The 17,011-nt window shown below is 59.3% G+C and overlaps 1 protein-coding gene across 1 annotated transcript in view; it reads left to right on the top strand.

Annotated features, from left to right (window-relative positions):
- Positions 1-17,011, top strand: part of KIF3C (kinesin family member 3C) — a 22,226-nt gene continuing 5,215 nt past the window's right edge. Inside the window, exons 1-4 of the mRNA XM_068183102.1 lie at positions 1-1,530; positions 13,711-13,812; positions 13,888-14,010; positions 14,105-14,223. Coding sequence (XP_068039203.1) covers positions 118-1,530; positions 13,711-13,812; positions 13,888-14,010; positions 14,105-14,223 — 1,757 coding nt within the window. The 5' untranslated portion in view covers positions 1-117. The remainder of the gene's footprint in view (positions 1,531-13,710; positions 13,813-13,887; positions 14,011-14,104; positions 14,224-17,011) is intronic.

Genomic DNA, 17,011 nt, shown 5'->3' with positions numbered 1-17,011 from the left:
CCCCGGCCCCGGCCCCGGCCCCGGCCCCGGCCCCGGCCCCGGCCCCGGGGATGCCGCGGGGGCGGCGCGGCTGAGCCCCCCAGCCCCGCTGCGCCGCCGGCCCCGCCCGCCGCCGCCATGGCCGGTAAGCCCCGCAGCGGCTGCGAGGCGCTCCGGGTGGTGGCCCGGTGCCGGCCCATGAGCCGGCGGGAGGAGGCGGCGGGATACGAGCGCGTCCTGGAGCTGGACGTGAAGCTGGGCCAGGTGAGCATCCGCAACCCCCGCGCCGCCCCCGGGGAGCTGCCCAAGACCTTCACCTTCGACGCCGTGTACGACGCCAGCTCCAAGCAGGCCGACCTCTACGATGAGACGGTGCGGCCGCTCATCGACTCGGTGCTGCAGGGCTTCAACGGCACCGTCTTCGCCTATGGCCAGACCGGCACCGGCAAGACCTACACCATGCAGGGCGCCTGGGCGGAGCCCGAGAAGCGCGGCATCATCCCCAGCGCCTTCGAGCACATCTTCACCCACATCTCCCGCTCGCAGAACCAGCAGTACCTGGTGAGGGCCTCGTACCTGGAGATCTACCAGGAGGAGATCAGGGACCTCCTCGCCAAGGACCAGAGCAAGAAGCTGGAGCTGAAGGAGAACCCCGAGACCGGGGTGTACATCAAGGACCTCTCCTCCTTCGTGACCAAGAACGTCAAGGAGATCGAGCACGTGATGAACCTGGGCAGCCAGACGCGCTCCGTGGGCAGCACCAACATGAACGAGCACAGCTCGCGCTCCCACGCCATCTTCCTGATCACCATCGAGTGCAGCGAGACGGGGCCGGACGGCGAGGAGCACATCCGCGTGGGCAAGCTCAACCTCGTGGACCTGGCCGGCAGCGAGCGCCAGAACAAAATGGGGGCCCACGGAGAGCGCCCCAAGGAAGCCTCCAAGATCAACCTCTCCCTCTCGGCCCTGGGCAACGTCATCTCGGCGCTGGTGGACGGCCGGAGCACGCACATCCCCTACCGGGACTCCAAGCTCACCCGACTGCTGCAGGACTCCCTCGGGGGCAACGCCAAGACAATCATGGTGGCCACCTTGGGCCCGGCCTCCCACAGCTACGACGAGAGCCTCTCCACCCTCAGGTTCGCCAACAGGGCCAAGAACATCAAGAACAAGCCCCGGGTGAACGAGGACCCCAAGGACACCTTGCTGCGGGAGTTTCAGGAGGAGATCGTCCGGCTGAAGGCCCAGCTGGAGAAACGCGGGATGCTGGGCAAGAAGAGGAGGAGGAGCAGCCGGAGGAAGAAAGCAATGGATGGAGAGGGCGCCGTGGACAATGAAGGGGAGGACGAGAATGAGGATGGCCTGGAGAAGACCATGGAGAATTACTTGAAGGAGCAGAAGGAGAGGCTGGAAGAGGAGAAAGCCGCTATCCAGGATGACCACAGCCTGGTGAGTGAGGAGAAGCAGAAGCTGCTCCAGGAGAAGGAGAAGATGATAGAGGACCTGCGGAAGGAGCAGGAGGCCACGGAGCTGCTGGCCATCAAGTACAAGGTTCGTGTTGCCACGCATGGTGACAAATGGGGCTGGGGTGGCTGCTGCGCCCCCGGCCCCTGGTGTGGAGTGGGAATGGATCCCGAGCAGGGAGCCTGGGGGAGGTGCCCACCGCGGTGCCCAGCAAGGGGGCCACCCAAGCGAGGTGTCCAGGCAGGGTCCCCAAGGGCAGCCCCAGGCTCCGGCATGGGGCTGGGCTGGGGTGGCCCTCAGACCTGCGTGGGGACCTGTGTGGGAGCTGCAGGGGGTGGGAGGGAGAGGGTCGCTGGTGGCATGAGCTGTGCTCAGCTCTTGTCCCCTTCGGCACAACAAAGCAGCTTGTGTGGGAAGGGGGAGTGATGAGAGTGATGCTGCAGATTCGTCCCCGGTGGCCTCGGGAGTGAGCCCAGGGCTGGGGCTGGGGACACGCTGCACCTGCCCCCACCTGCCCCCAGTTCTGTCCAGCCCCTGGCTCCCAGGGGGCTCTCTGGGGGCAGGGCCTGGCAACTCTGCAGGGACCCCCATCCTCCTCCCCACCCCAAATCCTTCCTGGCACCCCAAGCCAGAGCAGGGTGGATGGGGGCACCACCGCTGGCTCAGGGATGCTCAGGGATTTGGTGAGAGGGGCCATGGCAGCCCCAGCTGTGCCGGGGGGTCTGGGGCTGCACCTCCCCCTGCCCCAGCCCTGCTGCTGACCCCACTGAGCTGTGGGGTCGTTCCCCCTGCCCATGGTGGCCGTGGGGCCGGGACCACAGTGCCAGCAGTGGGGAGGGAGCCCGAGCACCCTGACCCTCGGCATCACACTCAGCATGGCCCCTCTGGCACAGCCCCTCTGGCCCGGATGCGGGGACTGGGCTGGAGCCTAGGCAGGGAGGGATCCCTCTGCGGGGAGGACATGCCCGGGGTGCCTGGGCTGGGCAGGGGTCCGGACCCTCTTCCATGGCCAGGGTCGTGTTTGTTGCAGCCCCAGGGACACGTGGCCGTGCCCAGGGATGTGTGATCGTGCCCAGGGATGCGTGGCCGTGCCTGGATGCCTGCACAGAGACCGTGGGATCCCACTGGGACGTGCCACTGGGGCAGAGCCGTGGGCTGCTGGCTGGCACAGCGGGTGTCCCGTGACGGGTGTCCCGTGACAAGTGTCCTGGCAGGGCAGGATGCCTGGCACGGGGTCTCTGCAGCCATCCCCCCGTCGCTGTGGGGTGCAGGCTGTGGGGTGCAGGCTGGGCTGGCAGCTGTCCTGTCTCCCTGTCTGGCTCAGCCGGGCTGGCTCAGGGCCGCTGTGTGTCCCAGAACTGCTGAGTAACAAGGCAGGGCCGGAGGCGAGATGACACCATGTCCCTTTTGGTGGCCTTCGGCGCTGCTCCGCACACAGGGGCCCTCTGGCTGTGGGGGTACAGAACAGTGACAGCAGAGAGGTGTCACCTCAGCCAGCACAAATGCCCCCTGTGCCAGAGGGGCACAGCCTGCTGTGACGCTCACCCCAGTGGGCACTGCCCGTGGGACGCTGCGGGGACACCGGGTGGCCTCACGGTGCTCATGGGCACCTTTGCCACACAGTGGGGCTGGGCAAGGAGCCACTGGCTCCGTAGTGACCATGGCAAAGGCACCCGAGGTGACAGGGGGACACGAGGTGCCCCCCACACCCACGGGTGACACGCTGCACCCCATCTTGGTGTCACGCTCGTGGGTGTGGGCTCTGCCTCTGCCACCCAGCTGGGACGTGTGGGACACTGAGCTCAGAGAGGTGGGGTCAGCCTGCCCCAGCAGATGTGCTCCTGGGCGCCCAGATGTGCTCCTGGGTGCCCTGGGTGCCCAGATGTGCTCCTGGGTGCCCAGATGTGCTTCTGGGTGCCCAGATGTGCTCCTGGGTGCCCTGGGTGCCCAGATGTGCTCCTGGGTGCCCAGATGTGCTTCTGGGTGCCCAGATGTGCTCCTGGGTGCCCTGGGTGCCCAGATGGGCTCCTGGGTGCCCAGATGTGTGCCCAGGCAGAGGGGCTGTGCCGCAGGGGAGTTGGCTACGGGGTGTGGGTGCTTCCAAGGCCGTGCCAGGGGCTGAGGCCGAGGTCAGCGGGAGGGAAAGCGCTGGGAAGTTCTTTGGGTGCCGGAAATGAATTTCTGGGAGAGGCTTAGTGCTAAAGGAGATTGGGAGTCCCTTCCTTAGAGGGAATAAATGCCCTGGCGGGGAGGCAACAGTGGCACCGAGAAACCTCTTACTCTGGCAGGGATGCTGTCTGCAGGGGGGAGCTCTGTGGGAGGGGATGGCAGCGGGACCGTCGTCCCAGCACGCTCCTGGTCCCCTCCCTGCTCCCCAGCGGGCGCCCCAGGGGACACTGAGCATCAAGGGGAGCAATTGGGACCAAGAACTGGGTCCCAATTGGTTTGGAGGAGATGGGGTGAAGGGCCCCCGGCACCCCAGTGCCCCCAGCCCTGGCAGGGGACGGCACAGGATCGGGTGGGGGGCTGCCCTTGGGGGCGTCAGCCCCCAGCGGAACACCCAGCCTGGGACACGCATCGGAAGGGAGGAAGGAGGGATCCCCAGGGTCAGGGGAGCTGCCTGGGGCACCCCTGGGGGGCTGTGTGGCCCCAGAACTGAATGGCTGTGAGGGTCTCGCTGGCTGGAAAAGGTAGGAAGGCACAGCTGTGGGGTGTCCCCTGGGTGCTGGGGGCTGCTGGCACAGCTGTAGGGGTGTCCCCTGGCTTCCCCCACAACCCACAGTGCACCCCCTGCAGCTGGAAGGGGAAAAATTTGGGGGAAAACCATGGAAACAGAGCCTTGCCCCAGGCAGCCGTCGGTGGGGACGGGGGCCAGCGGTTTGCCAGAGCCCCCCACTCTGTGCACAGCACCCCCATGGAGACCCCTGCCCCAGGGACATGTGACAGCAGCACCGTGACCAGCGCGTGTGCCCCCCCAGTGCTGGCACCACCCTTGGGGTGGCCTGGTGGCCCCCCTGCCCCTCAGGGCCGTGGCCGTGGCAGTGAGGGGGGGCCGGGCCCTGTGAGGAGCAGGGCCCTGGATCTGGGGGGCCAGAGGGACCTCGAGGGCAGGTGCTCAGTGAGAGAGGGTGGCCACGTGCTGGTGGCAGAGGGGACATTCAGAGAGGGTGGCCGAGCTGTCTCTGCGGCTGGGAGATTGATTTTCGTGTGTGCTGTCCTGGGGACATCTGGGTGTGTCCCTGCTGACACCCTGAGGTGCAGCTGTGGGGGACACAGGGTGTCCCCCTGCTCGTCCCCCACCGACACCCTGGCACGGGAGCAGGGCCGCAGGGCAGGAGTGCGCGCGCACGGTGTGCTTACACATGGTGTGCACACACACGGTGTGCTTACACACACATACACACACAGAGTGCACTTATACACACAGGGTGTGCACACACACGGTGTGCTTACACATGGTGTGCACACACACGGTGTGCTTACACACACATACACACACAGAGTGCACTTATACACACAGGGTGTGCACACACACGGTGTGCTTACACATGGTGTGCTTACACACGGTGTGCTTACATAGCGTGTGCGTACACACGGTGTGCTTACACATGGTGTGCTTACACACAGTGTGCTTACACACACATACACACACAGAGTACACTTATACACAAAGGGTGTGCACACACACGGTGTGCTTACACACGGTGTGCTTACACATGGTGTGCTTACACACAGTGTGCTTACACACACATACACACACAGAGTACACTTATACACAAAGGGTGTGCTTACACACAGTGTGCTTACACACGGTGTGCTTACACACGGTGTGCTTACACATGGTGTGCTTACACACAGTGTGCTTACACACACATACACACACAGAGTGCACTTATACACACAGGGTGTGCTTACACACAGTGTGCTTACACACGGTGTGCTTACACACGGTGTGCTTACACACACATACACACACAGAGTGCACTTATACACACAGGGTGCACTTATACACACAGGGTGTGCACACACACACGGTGTGCATACACACGGTGTGCATACACCTGGTGTGCTTACACACAGAGTGCAGTTATACACAAAGGGTGTGCACACACACGTTGTGCTTACACACAGTGTGCTTACATACAGTGTGCTTACACACACATACACACACAGAGTACACTTATACACACAGGGTGTGCACACACACGGTGTGCTTACACACGGTGTGCTTACACATGGTGTGCTTACACACAGTGTGCTTACACACACATACACACACAGAGTGCACTTATACACACAGGGTGTGCACACACACGGTGTGCGTACACATGGTGTGCTTACACACACACACACAGAGTGCACTTCTACACACAGGGTGTGCTTACACACGGTGTGCTTACACATACACACACAAAGTGCACTTATACACACAGTTTGCACATACACACACACTGTGTGCACATACACACACACTGTGCACACACACACACAGTGTACACATACACACAGTGTACACACACACAGTGTACACACACACACACACAGTGTACACACACACACAGTGTACACACACACACACAGTGTGCACAGACACAGTGTACACACACACACAGTGTACACACACACACAGTGTGCACATACACACACACAGTGTGCACATACACACACAGTGTACACACACACACACACAGTGTGCACATACACACACAGTTTGCACATACACACACAGTGTGCACATACACACACAGTGTATACACACACACACACAGTGTGCACATACACACACAGTTTGCACATACACACACACAGTGTGCACATACACACACAGTGTACACACACACAGTGTGCACATACACACACAGTGTACACACACACACACAGTGTGCACATACACACACAGTTTGCACATACACACACACAGTGTGCACATACACACACAGTGTACACACACACAGTGTGCACATACACAGTGTACACACACACACACAGTGTACACACACACACACAGTGTGCACATACACACACACAGTGTACACACAGTGTGCACATACACACACAGTGTACACACACACACACAGTGTACACATACACACACATAGTGTACACATACACACACACAGTGTGCACATACACACACAGTGTACACACACACACACAGTGTGCACACACACACACAGTGTGCACACACACACAGTGTACACACACACACAGTGTGCACATACACACACAGTGTGCACACACACACAGTGTGCACATACACACACAGTGTGCACACACACACAGTGTACACACACACACAGTGTGCACATACACACACAGTGTGCACACACACACAGTGTACACATACACACACAGTGTACACATACACACTCAGTGTACACACACACTCAGTGTACACATACACACAGTGTACACACACATACAGTGTGCACATACACACTCAGTGTACACATACACACAGTGTACACATACACACAGTGTACACATACATACACAGTGTACACATACACACACACAGTGTACACACACACACAGTGTGCACACACACAGTGCACACACACACACAGTGTACACATACACACACATAGTGTACACATACACATACACAGTGTACACACACACACAGTGTACACATACACACACACAGTGTGCACATACACACTCTGTACACACACACACACACAGTGTACACACACACACAGTGTACACATACACACACAGTGTGCACATACACACACAGTGTGCACATACACACACACAGTGTGCACATACACACAGTGTACACACACATACACACAGTGCACACACACACACAGTGTACACATACACACACTGTACACACACACACAGTGTGCACATACACAGTGTACACATACACACTCAGTGTACACACACACACACACAGTGTACACACACACACAGTGTGCACATACACAGTGTACACATACACACTCAGTGTACACACACACACACACAGTGTACACACACACACAGTGTGCACATACACACACAGTGTACACACACACACACACAGTGTACACACACACACACAGTGTGCACATACACACACAGTGTACACATACACACAGTGTACACACACATACAGTGTGCACACACACACACAGTGTACACACACACACAGTGTGCACATACACACACAGTGTGCACACACACACAGTGTACACACACACACAGTGTGCACACACACACAGTGTACACATACACACAGTGTACACACACACACAGTGTGCACACACACATACAGTATACACATACACACAGTGTACACATACACACAGTGTACACATACACACTCAGTGTACACACACACACACACACAGTGTGCACAGACACAGTGTACACACACACACAGTGTACACATACACACAGTGTACACATACACAGTGTACACATACACACTCAGTGTACACACACACACACACAGTGTACACACACACACAGTGTGCACACACACACAGTGTGCACACACACAGTGTACACATACACACTCAGTGTACACATACACACAGTGTACACATACACACAGTGTACACATACATACACAGTGTACACATACACACACACAGTGTACACACACACACAGTGTACACACACACACACAGTGTGCACACACACACAGTGTACACATACACACACATAGTGTACACATACACATACACAGTGTACACACACACACAGTGTACACATACACACACACAGTGTGCACATACACACTCTGTACACACACACACACACAGTGTACACACACACACAGTGTACACATACACACACAGTGTGCACACACACAGTGTACACATACACACTCAGTGTACACATACACACAGTGTACACATACACACAGTGTACACATACATACACAGTGTACACATACACACACACAGTGTACACACACACACAGTGTGCACACACACAGTGCACACACACACACAGTGTACACATACACACACATAGTGTACACATACACACACAGTGTACACATACACACAGTGTACACACACACACAGTGTGCACATACACACAGTGTGCACACACACAGTGTACACACACACACAGTGTACACATACACACACACAGTGTGCACATACACACTCTGTACACACACACACACAGTGTACACACACACACAGTGTACACATACACACAGTGTGCACACACACACAGTGTACACACACACAGTGTACACACACACACAGTGTACACATACACACACACAGTGTGCACATACACACTCTGTACACACACACACACACAGTGTACACATACACACACAGTGTGCACATACACACACACAGTGTGCACATACACACAGTGTACACACACATACACACAGTGCACACACACACACAGTGTACACATACACACTCAGTGTACACACACACACACACACAGTGTACACACACACACACACAGTGTGCACATACACACACAGTTTGCACACACACACAAAGTGTACACATACACACACACTGTGCACATACACACACAGTTTGCACATATACACACAGTGTACACACACACACATACACACACATGGTGTGCACACACACATGCACTGCACACGCAGACACACAGAGTGTGGACACCACACACAGTGTGCACACACCCACGGTGTGCACACACACACACACACACACACACGGTGTGCACAGACGCCTGGTGCTCCCACACCTACCTGAACGTGTTCAGCCTGGCACAGGATGTGCTCCCTGTGTGTGTGTTTGTGCATTTCTGTGTGCACATCCTGTGTGTGTGTGTTTGTGTGTGTTTATTTGTGTGTTTGTGTATATTTCTGTGTGTGTTTGTGCATTTCTGTGTGCATATCCCATGTGTGTGTATTTCTGTGTGTGTTTATTTGTGTGTTTGTGTATTTCTGTGTGTGTGTTTATTTGTGTGTTTGTGTGTATTTCTGTGTGTGTTTATTTGTGTGTGTGTGCATTTCTGTGTGTGTTTATTTGTGTGTTTGTGCATTTCTGTGTGTGTTTATTTGTGTGTTTGTGTATTTCTGTGTGTGTTTGTGCATTGCTCTGTGCTCAGCCCCTGTGTGTGTGTATTTCTGTGTGTGTTTATTTGTGTGTTTGTGCATTTCTGTGTGTGTTTATGCATTGCTCTGTGCTCAGCCCCTGTGTGTGTGTATTTCTGTGTGTGTTTATTTGTGTGTTTGTGTATTTCTGTGTGTGTATTTGTGTGTTTGTGTGTATTTCTGTGTGTGTTTATTTGTGTGTTTGTGCATTTCTCTGTGTGTGTATTTGTGTGTCTGTGCATTTCTGTGTGCACATCCCATGTGTGTGTGTGTTTGTGTGTGTTTATTTGTGTGTTTGTGCATTTCTGTGTGCACATCCCGTGTGTGTGTGTGTGTGTGTATTTCTGTGTGTGTTTATTTGTGTGTTTGTGTGTATTTCTGTGTGTGTTTGTGCATTGCTCTGTGCTCAGCCCCTGTGTGTGTGTATTTCTGTGTGTTTTTATTTGTGTGTTTGTGCATTCCTCTGTGCTCAGCCCCTGTGTGTGTGTATTTCTGTGTGTGTTTATTTGTGTGTTTGTGCATTTCTGTGTGTGTTTGTGCATTGCTCTGTGCTCAGCCCCTGTGTATGTGTATTTCTGTGTGTGTTTATTTGTGTGTTTGTGCATTTCTGTGTGTGTTTGTGCATTGCTCTGTGCTCAGCCCTTGTGTGTGTGTATTTCTGTGTGTGTTTATTTGTGTGTTTGTGTATTTCTGTGTGTGTATTTGTGTGTTTGTGTATTTCTGTGTGTGTTTGTGCATTGCTCTGTGCTCAGCCCCTGTGTGTGTGTATCTCTGTGTGTTTATTTGTGTGTTTGTGTATTTCTGTGTGTGTTTGTGCATTGCTCTGTGCTCAGCCCCTGTGTGTCTGTATTTCTGTGTTTTTATTTGTGTGTTTGTGCATTTCTGTGTGTGTTTGTGCATTGCTCTGTGCTCAGCCCCTGTGTGTGTGTATTTCTGTGTGTGTATTTGTGTGTTTGTGTATTTCTGTGTGTGTTTATTTGTGTGTGTGTGTATTTCTGTGTGTGTTTATTTGTGCGTTTGTGTATTTCTGTGTGTGTTTGTGCATTGCTCTGTGCTCAGCCCCTGTGTGTGTGTATTTCTGTGTGTGTGTATTTGTGTGTGTGTGTATTTCTGTGTGTTTTTATTTGTGTGTTTGTGCATTTCTCTGTGTGTTTGTGCATTGCTCTGTGCTCAGCCCCTGTGTGTGTGTATTTCTGTGTGTGTTTATTTGTGCGTTTGTGCATTTCTGTGTGCACAGCCCCCTTTCTGTGTGCCGGCGGGCCGCAGCTGCCGCACATCCCTGCTCATCCCTGGAATCCCATCCCTGCTCATCCCTGGAATCCCAGCTGTGCGGAAGGAAGCGCGCTCGGAGCAGATCGGGCTCGGAGCCAGCGGCCCCGTGCAGGGGACACATCACCTGCCCCCCGAGCCCGTGCTGCTGTGCCCGGGCTGCTGAGCCACCCCGGGCTGCTGGGTGTCCATGGAGCCATGGAACTGTGGGGAACGCCCTTCAGGGATCGCCCAGCCCGACCGTGCCAGCAGTGCCCAGGCCACCAGAGCCCCCTGTCCCCAAGTGCCACAGCCACAGGGCTTTGGAACCCCTCCAGGGATGGGGAGTGCACCCCTGCCTGGGCAGGACAGCCCTCTCCAGCTGGGAATTGTTCCCAACATCCAATCTAATCGTGCACAGCCTCCTCCCCGTCAGCAGGGCTCCGAGCAGAGGGGCACTGAACGCTCCCACCTCCCTGAGAGCAGGGCTGGGGACAGGGATCAGGGATCAGGGACCAGGGATCAGGGATCAGGGATCAGGGCTGGGGACAGGGATCAGGGCTGGGGACAGGGATCAGGGACCAGGGATGGGGACAGGGATCAGGGACCAGGGCTGGGGACAGGGATCAGGGCTGGGGACAGGGATCAGGGATCAGGGCTGGGGACAGGGATCAGGGATCAGGGATGGGGACAGGGATCAGGGATCAGGGATTAGGGATGGGGACAGGGATCAGGGATCAGGGATCAGGGATGGGGACAGAGATCAGGGCTGGGGACAGGGATCAGGGATCAGGGATGGGGACAGGGATCAGGGATCAGGGATGGGGAAAGGGATCAGGGACCAGGGCTGGGGACAGGGATCAGTTGTGGGGACAGGGATCAGGTGTGGGGACAGGGATCAGGGATGGGGACAGGGATCAGGGACCAGGGCTGGGGACAGGGATCAGGGACCAGGGCTGGGGACAGGGATCAGGGATCAGGGATGGGGAAAGGGATCAGGGATCAGGGATCAGGGATGGGGAAAGGGATCAGGGCTGGGGACAGGGATCAGGGATCAGGGATGGGGACAGGGATCAGGGATCAGGGATCAGGGCTGGGGACAGGGATCAGGGATCAGGGCTGGGGAAAGGGATCAGGGACCAGGGCTGGGGACAGGGATCAGGGATGGGGACAGGGATCAGGTTTGGGGACAGGGATCAGGGACCAGGGCTGGGGACAGGGATCAGGGATGGGCAAAGGGATCAGGGACCAGGGCTGGGGACAGGGATCAGGGCTGGGGACAGGGATCAGGGTTGGGGACAGGGATCAGGGATGGGGTTGATCACCAGAGGTCAGGGATAGGTACAGTGGTCAGGGGTGGGATCAGGGATCAGGTGTGGGGAGAGGGATCAGGAGTGGGGACAGGGATCAGGGAAGGGGGATGACCACCAGGGATCAGGGCTGGGGACAGGGATCAGGGATCAGGGATGGGGACAGGGATCAGGGATAGGGACAGGGATCAGGGATGGGGTGATCACCACGGATCAGGGCTGGGAACAGGGATCGGGGGTGGGGACAGAGATCAGGGATGGAGTGACCACCAGGGATCAGGTGTGGGGACAGGGATCAGGGAAGGGGGATGACCACCAGGGATCAGGGCTGGGGACAGGGATCAGGGATCAGGGATGGGGACAGGGATCAGGGATAGGGACAGGGATCAGGGATGGGGTGATCACCACGGATCAGGGCTGGGAACAGGGATCGGGGGTGGGGACAGAGATCAGGGATGGAGTGACCACCAGGGATCAGGTGTGGGGACAGGGATCAGGGCTGGGGACAGGGATCAGGGATGGGAGTGACCATCAGGGATCAGGGATGGGAACAGGGATCAGGGATGGGAGTGACCATCAGGGATCAGGGATGGGAACAGGGATCAGGGATGGGAGTGACCATCAGGGATCAGGGATGGGGACAGGGATCAGGGATGGGAGTGACCATCAGGGATGGGAGTGACCATCAGGGATCAGGGATGGGAACAGGGATCAGGGCTAGGGACAGGGATCAGGGATGGGAGTGACCATCAGGGATCAGGGATGGGAACAGGGATCGGGGGTGGGGACAGGGATCAGGGATCAGGGCTGGGGACAGGGATCAGGGACCAGGGCTGGGGACAGGGATCAGGGCTGGGGACAGGGATCAGGGATGGGGTTGATCACCAGAGGTCAGGGATAGGTACAGTGGTCAGGGGTGGGATCAGGGATCAGGTGTGGGGACAGGGATCAGGAGTGGGGACAGGGATCAGGGAAGGGGGGTGACCACCAGGGATCAGGGCTGGGGACAGGGATCAGGGATCAGGGATGGGGACAGGGATCAGGGCTGGGGGTGACCGCCAGGGATCAGGGATAGGGACAGGGATCAGGGATGGGGTGATCACCACGGATCAGGGCTGGGAACAGGGATCGGGGGTGGGGACAGAGATCAGGGATGGAGTGACCACCAGGGATCAGGTGTGGGGACAGGGATCAGGGATGGGAGTGACCGCCAGGGATCAGGGCTGGGGACAGGGATCAGGGCTGGGGACAGGGATCAGGGATGGGAGTGACCATCAGGGATCAGGGCTGGGGACAGGGATCAGGGATGGGAGTGACCACCAGGGATCAGGTGTGGGAACAGGGATCAGGGCTGGGGACAGGGATCAGGGATGGGAGTGACCATCAGGGATCAGGGTTGGGGACAGGGATCAGGGATGGGAGTGACCACCAGGGATCAGGTGTGGGAACAGGGATCAGGGCTGGGGACAGGGATCAGGGATCGGAGTGACCATCAGGGATCAGGGATGGGAACAGGGATCAGGGATCAGGGGCGGGGCAGGGATCAGGTGTGGGGACAGGGATCAGAGTGGGGGTCACCACCCAGTGAGGGCGGCGTGAGGCAAAGCCCCTGGATGGGGGTGGGGATCCCAGCCCTGACCCCTGCCCTGAGCCCACCCTCCCCTCCAGGCCATGGAGAGCAAGCTGCTCATCGGGGGCAGGACCATCGTGGACCACACCAACGAGCAGCAGAAGATGCTGGAGCTGAGGCGGCAGGAGATCGCTGAGCAGGTACCGGGGTGACAGGGCTGTCCTGGGGCCACTCCCCATGCCCGTCCCGGTCCCAGCCGTGTCCCTGCCCCTCAGAAACGCCGGGAGCGCGAGATGCAGCAGGAGATGCTGCTGAGGGACGAGGAGACCATGGAGCTGCGCGAGACCTTCACGTCCCTGCAGCAGGAGGTGGAGATCAAAACCAAGAAGCTCAAGAAGGTGAGAGCAGGGCAGGTGGGGACAGGGACGGGGAGCAGCAGGTCCCTCCCCAGGGCTCCCCGGGGCAGGGCTGAGGTGCTGCTCCCCCTCCCAGCTCTACGCCAAGCTGCAGGCTGTGAAGGCTGAGATCCAGGACCAGCACGACGAGTACATCCGCGTGCGCCAGGACCTGGAGGAGGCCCAGAACGAGCAGACGCGGGAGCTGAAGCTCAAGTAGGTGTTCCTGAGGGGCTTGGGGGTGGCCCCGAAGAGCTGGGTGTGCAGAGCAGGGCTGGGGGGCTCAGGGCAGGGCTGGGGGGCTCAGAGCAGAGCTGGAGGGCTCAGAGCAGGGTTGGGGGCTCAGAGCAGGGCTGGGGGGTTCAGAGCAGGGCTGGGGGGTTCAGAGCAGGGCTGGGGGGCTCAGGGCAGGGCTGAGGGGCTCAGGGCAGGGTTGGGGGGCTCAGGGCAGGGCTGGGAGGCTCAGGGCAGGGCTGGAGGGTTCAGAGCAAAGCTGAGGGGCTCAGAGCAGGGTTGGGGGGCTCAGGGCAGGGTTGGGGGGCTCAGGGCAGGGCTGGGGGGTTCAGATCAGGGTTGGGGGGCTCAGGGCAGGGCTGGGGGGCTCAGAGCAGGGTTGGGGGGCTCAGGGCAGGGCTGGGGGGCTCAGGGCAGGGCTGAGGGGTTCAGAGCAGGGTTGGGGGCTCAGAGCAGGGCTGGGGGGCTCAGGACAGGGCTGGGGGGTTCAGAGCAGACCTGAGGGGCTCAGAGCAGGGTTGGGGTCTCAGGGCAGGGTTGGGGGGCTCAGGGCAGGGCTGGGGGGCTCAGAGCAGAGCTGAGGGGCTCAGGGCAGGGTTGGGGTCTCAGGGCAGGGTTGGGGGGCTCAGGGCAGGGCTGGGGGGCTCAGAGCAGGGCTGAGGGGTTCAGAGCAGGGTTGGGGGCTCAGAGCAGGGCTGGGGGGCTCAGGACAGGGCTGGGGGGTTCAGAGCAGACCTGAGGGGCTCAGAGCAGGGTTGGGGTCTCAGGGCAGGGTTGGGGGGCTCAGGGCAGGGCTGGGGGGCTCAGAGCAGAGCTGAGGGGCTCAGGGCAGGGTTGGGGTCTCAGGGCAGGGTTGGGGGGCTCAGGGCAGGGCTGAGGGGCTCAGAGCAGGGTTGGGGTCTCAGGGCAGGGTTGGGGGCTCAGGGCAGGGCTGGGGGGTTCAGAGCAGAGCTGAGGGGCTCAGAGCAGGGTTGGGGTCTCAGAGCAGGGTTGGGGGGCTCAGGGCAGGGCTGGGGGGCTCAGAGCAGGGTTGGGGGCTCAGGGCAGGGCTGGGGGCTCAGAGCAGAGCTGAGGGGCTCAGGGCAGGGTTGGGGGGCTCAGAGCAGGGTTGGGGGCTCAGAGCAGGGCTGGGGGGTTCAGAGCAGGGCTGGGGGGCTCAGAGCAGAGCTGAGGGGCTCAGAGCAGGGCTGGGGGCTCAGGGCAGGGCTGGGGGCTCAGGGCAGGGCTGAGGGGCTCAGAGCAGGGCTGGGGGGTTCAGAGCAGAGCTGAGGGGCTCAGGGCAGGGTTGGGGGGCTCAGGGCAGGGCTGGGGGGTTCAGAGCAGAGCTGAGGGGCTCAGGGCAGGGCTGGGGGGTTCAGAGCAGGGTTGGGAGCTCAGAGCAGGGCTGGGGGCTCAGGGCAGGGCTGGGGGGTTCAGAGCAGAGCTGAGGGGCTCAGAGCAGGGTTGGGGTCTCAGAGCAGGGTTGGGGGGCTCAGGGCAGGGCTGGGGGGCTCAGAGCAGGGTTGGGGGCTCAGGGCAGGGCTGGGGGCTCAGAGCAGGGCTGGGGGGTTCAGAGCAGGGCTGGGGGGCTCAGAGCAGAGCTGAGGGGCTCAGAGCAGGGCTGGGGGCTCAGGGCAGGGCTGGGGGCTCAGGGCAGGGCTGAGGGGCTCAGAGCAGGGCTGGGGGGTTCAGAGCAGAGCTGAGGGGCTCAGGGCAGGGTTGGGGGGCTCAGGGCAGGGCTGGGGGGTTCAGAGCAGAGCTGAGGGGCTCAGAGCAGGGCTGGGGGGTTCAGAGCAGAGCTGAGGGGCTCAGGGCAGGGTTGGGGGGCTCAGAGCAGGGCTGGGGGGTTCAGAGCAGAGCTGAGGGGCTCAGGGCAGGGCTGGGGGGTTCAGAGCAGGGTTGGGGGCTCAGAGCAGGGTTCAAAGCAGGGTTGGGGGGCTCAGGGCAGGGCTGGGGGGTTCAGAGCAGAGCTGAGGGGCTCAGGGCAGGGCTGGGGGGTTCAGAGCAGGGTTGGGGGGCTCAGGGCAGGGCTGGGGGGTTCAGAGCAGAGCTGAGGGGCTCAGAGCAGGGCTGGGGGGTTCAGAGCAGGGTTGGGGGCTCAGAGCAGGGTTCAAAGCAGGGTTGGGGGCTCAGAGCAGGGTTCAGAGCAGGGTTGGGGGCTCAGAGCAGGGTTCAAAGCAGGGTTGGGGGCTCAGAGCAGGGTTCAGAGCAGGGTTGGGGGGCTCAGGGCAGGGCTGGGGGGCTCAGAGCAGAGCTGAGGGGCTCAGAGGAGGGTTCAGAGCAGGGTTGGGGGTCTCAGAGCAGGGTTGGGGGTCTCAGAGCAGGGCTCAGAGCAGGGTTGGGGGTCTCAGAGCAGGGCTGGGGGGTTCAGAGCAGAGCTGAGGGGCTCAGAGCAGGGTTGGGGGGCTCAGAGCAGGGTTGGGGGCTCAGAGCAGGGCTCAGAGCAGGGTTGGGGTGCTCAGAACAGGGTTGGGGGTCTCAGAGCAGAGCTGAGGGGCTCAGAGCAGGGTTGGGGGTCTCAGAGCAGGGCTGGAGAGCTCAGAGGCTCAGTGTGGGTGCAGAACTGGAGGGATTGACCCCACCCAGAGCCAGGGACAGCTGAGCCCTGCCCGGCTGTCAGTGGCGGCACAAGCTGTGGCCACTGGGAGCTGTGCGCCGGGTGAGCAGCACAGGGGGCATCCAAGAGTTGCCGAGAAAGGGGAAAAGCCAGAAAATGTTCCAGCAGAAGCCCTGGCTGTGGCTGAACCTGGGGGGTGGCCGGGGGCGAGTGACCCCCGAGGGCACCTGGTGA

The sequence above is a fragment of the Anomalospiza imberbis genome, chromosome 3 (genome assembly GCF_031753505.1).
Source record: "Anomalospiza imberbis isolate Cuckoo-Finch-1a 21T00152 chromosome 3, ASM3175350v1, whole genome shotgun sequence".
NCBI lineage: Eukaryota > Metazoa > Chordata > Aves > Passeriformes > Viduidae > Anomalospiza > Anomalospiza imberbis.
The sequence above is the reverse complement of the archived record's forward strand: the minus strand, read 5'-3'. Positions and strand labels throughout refer to the sequence as shown.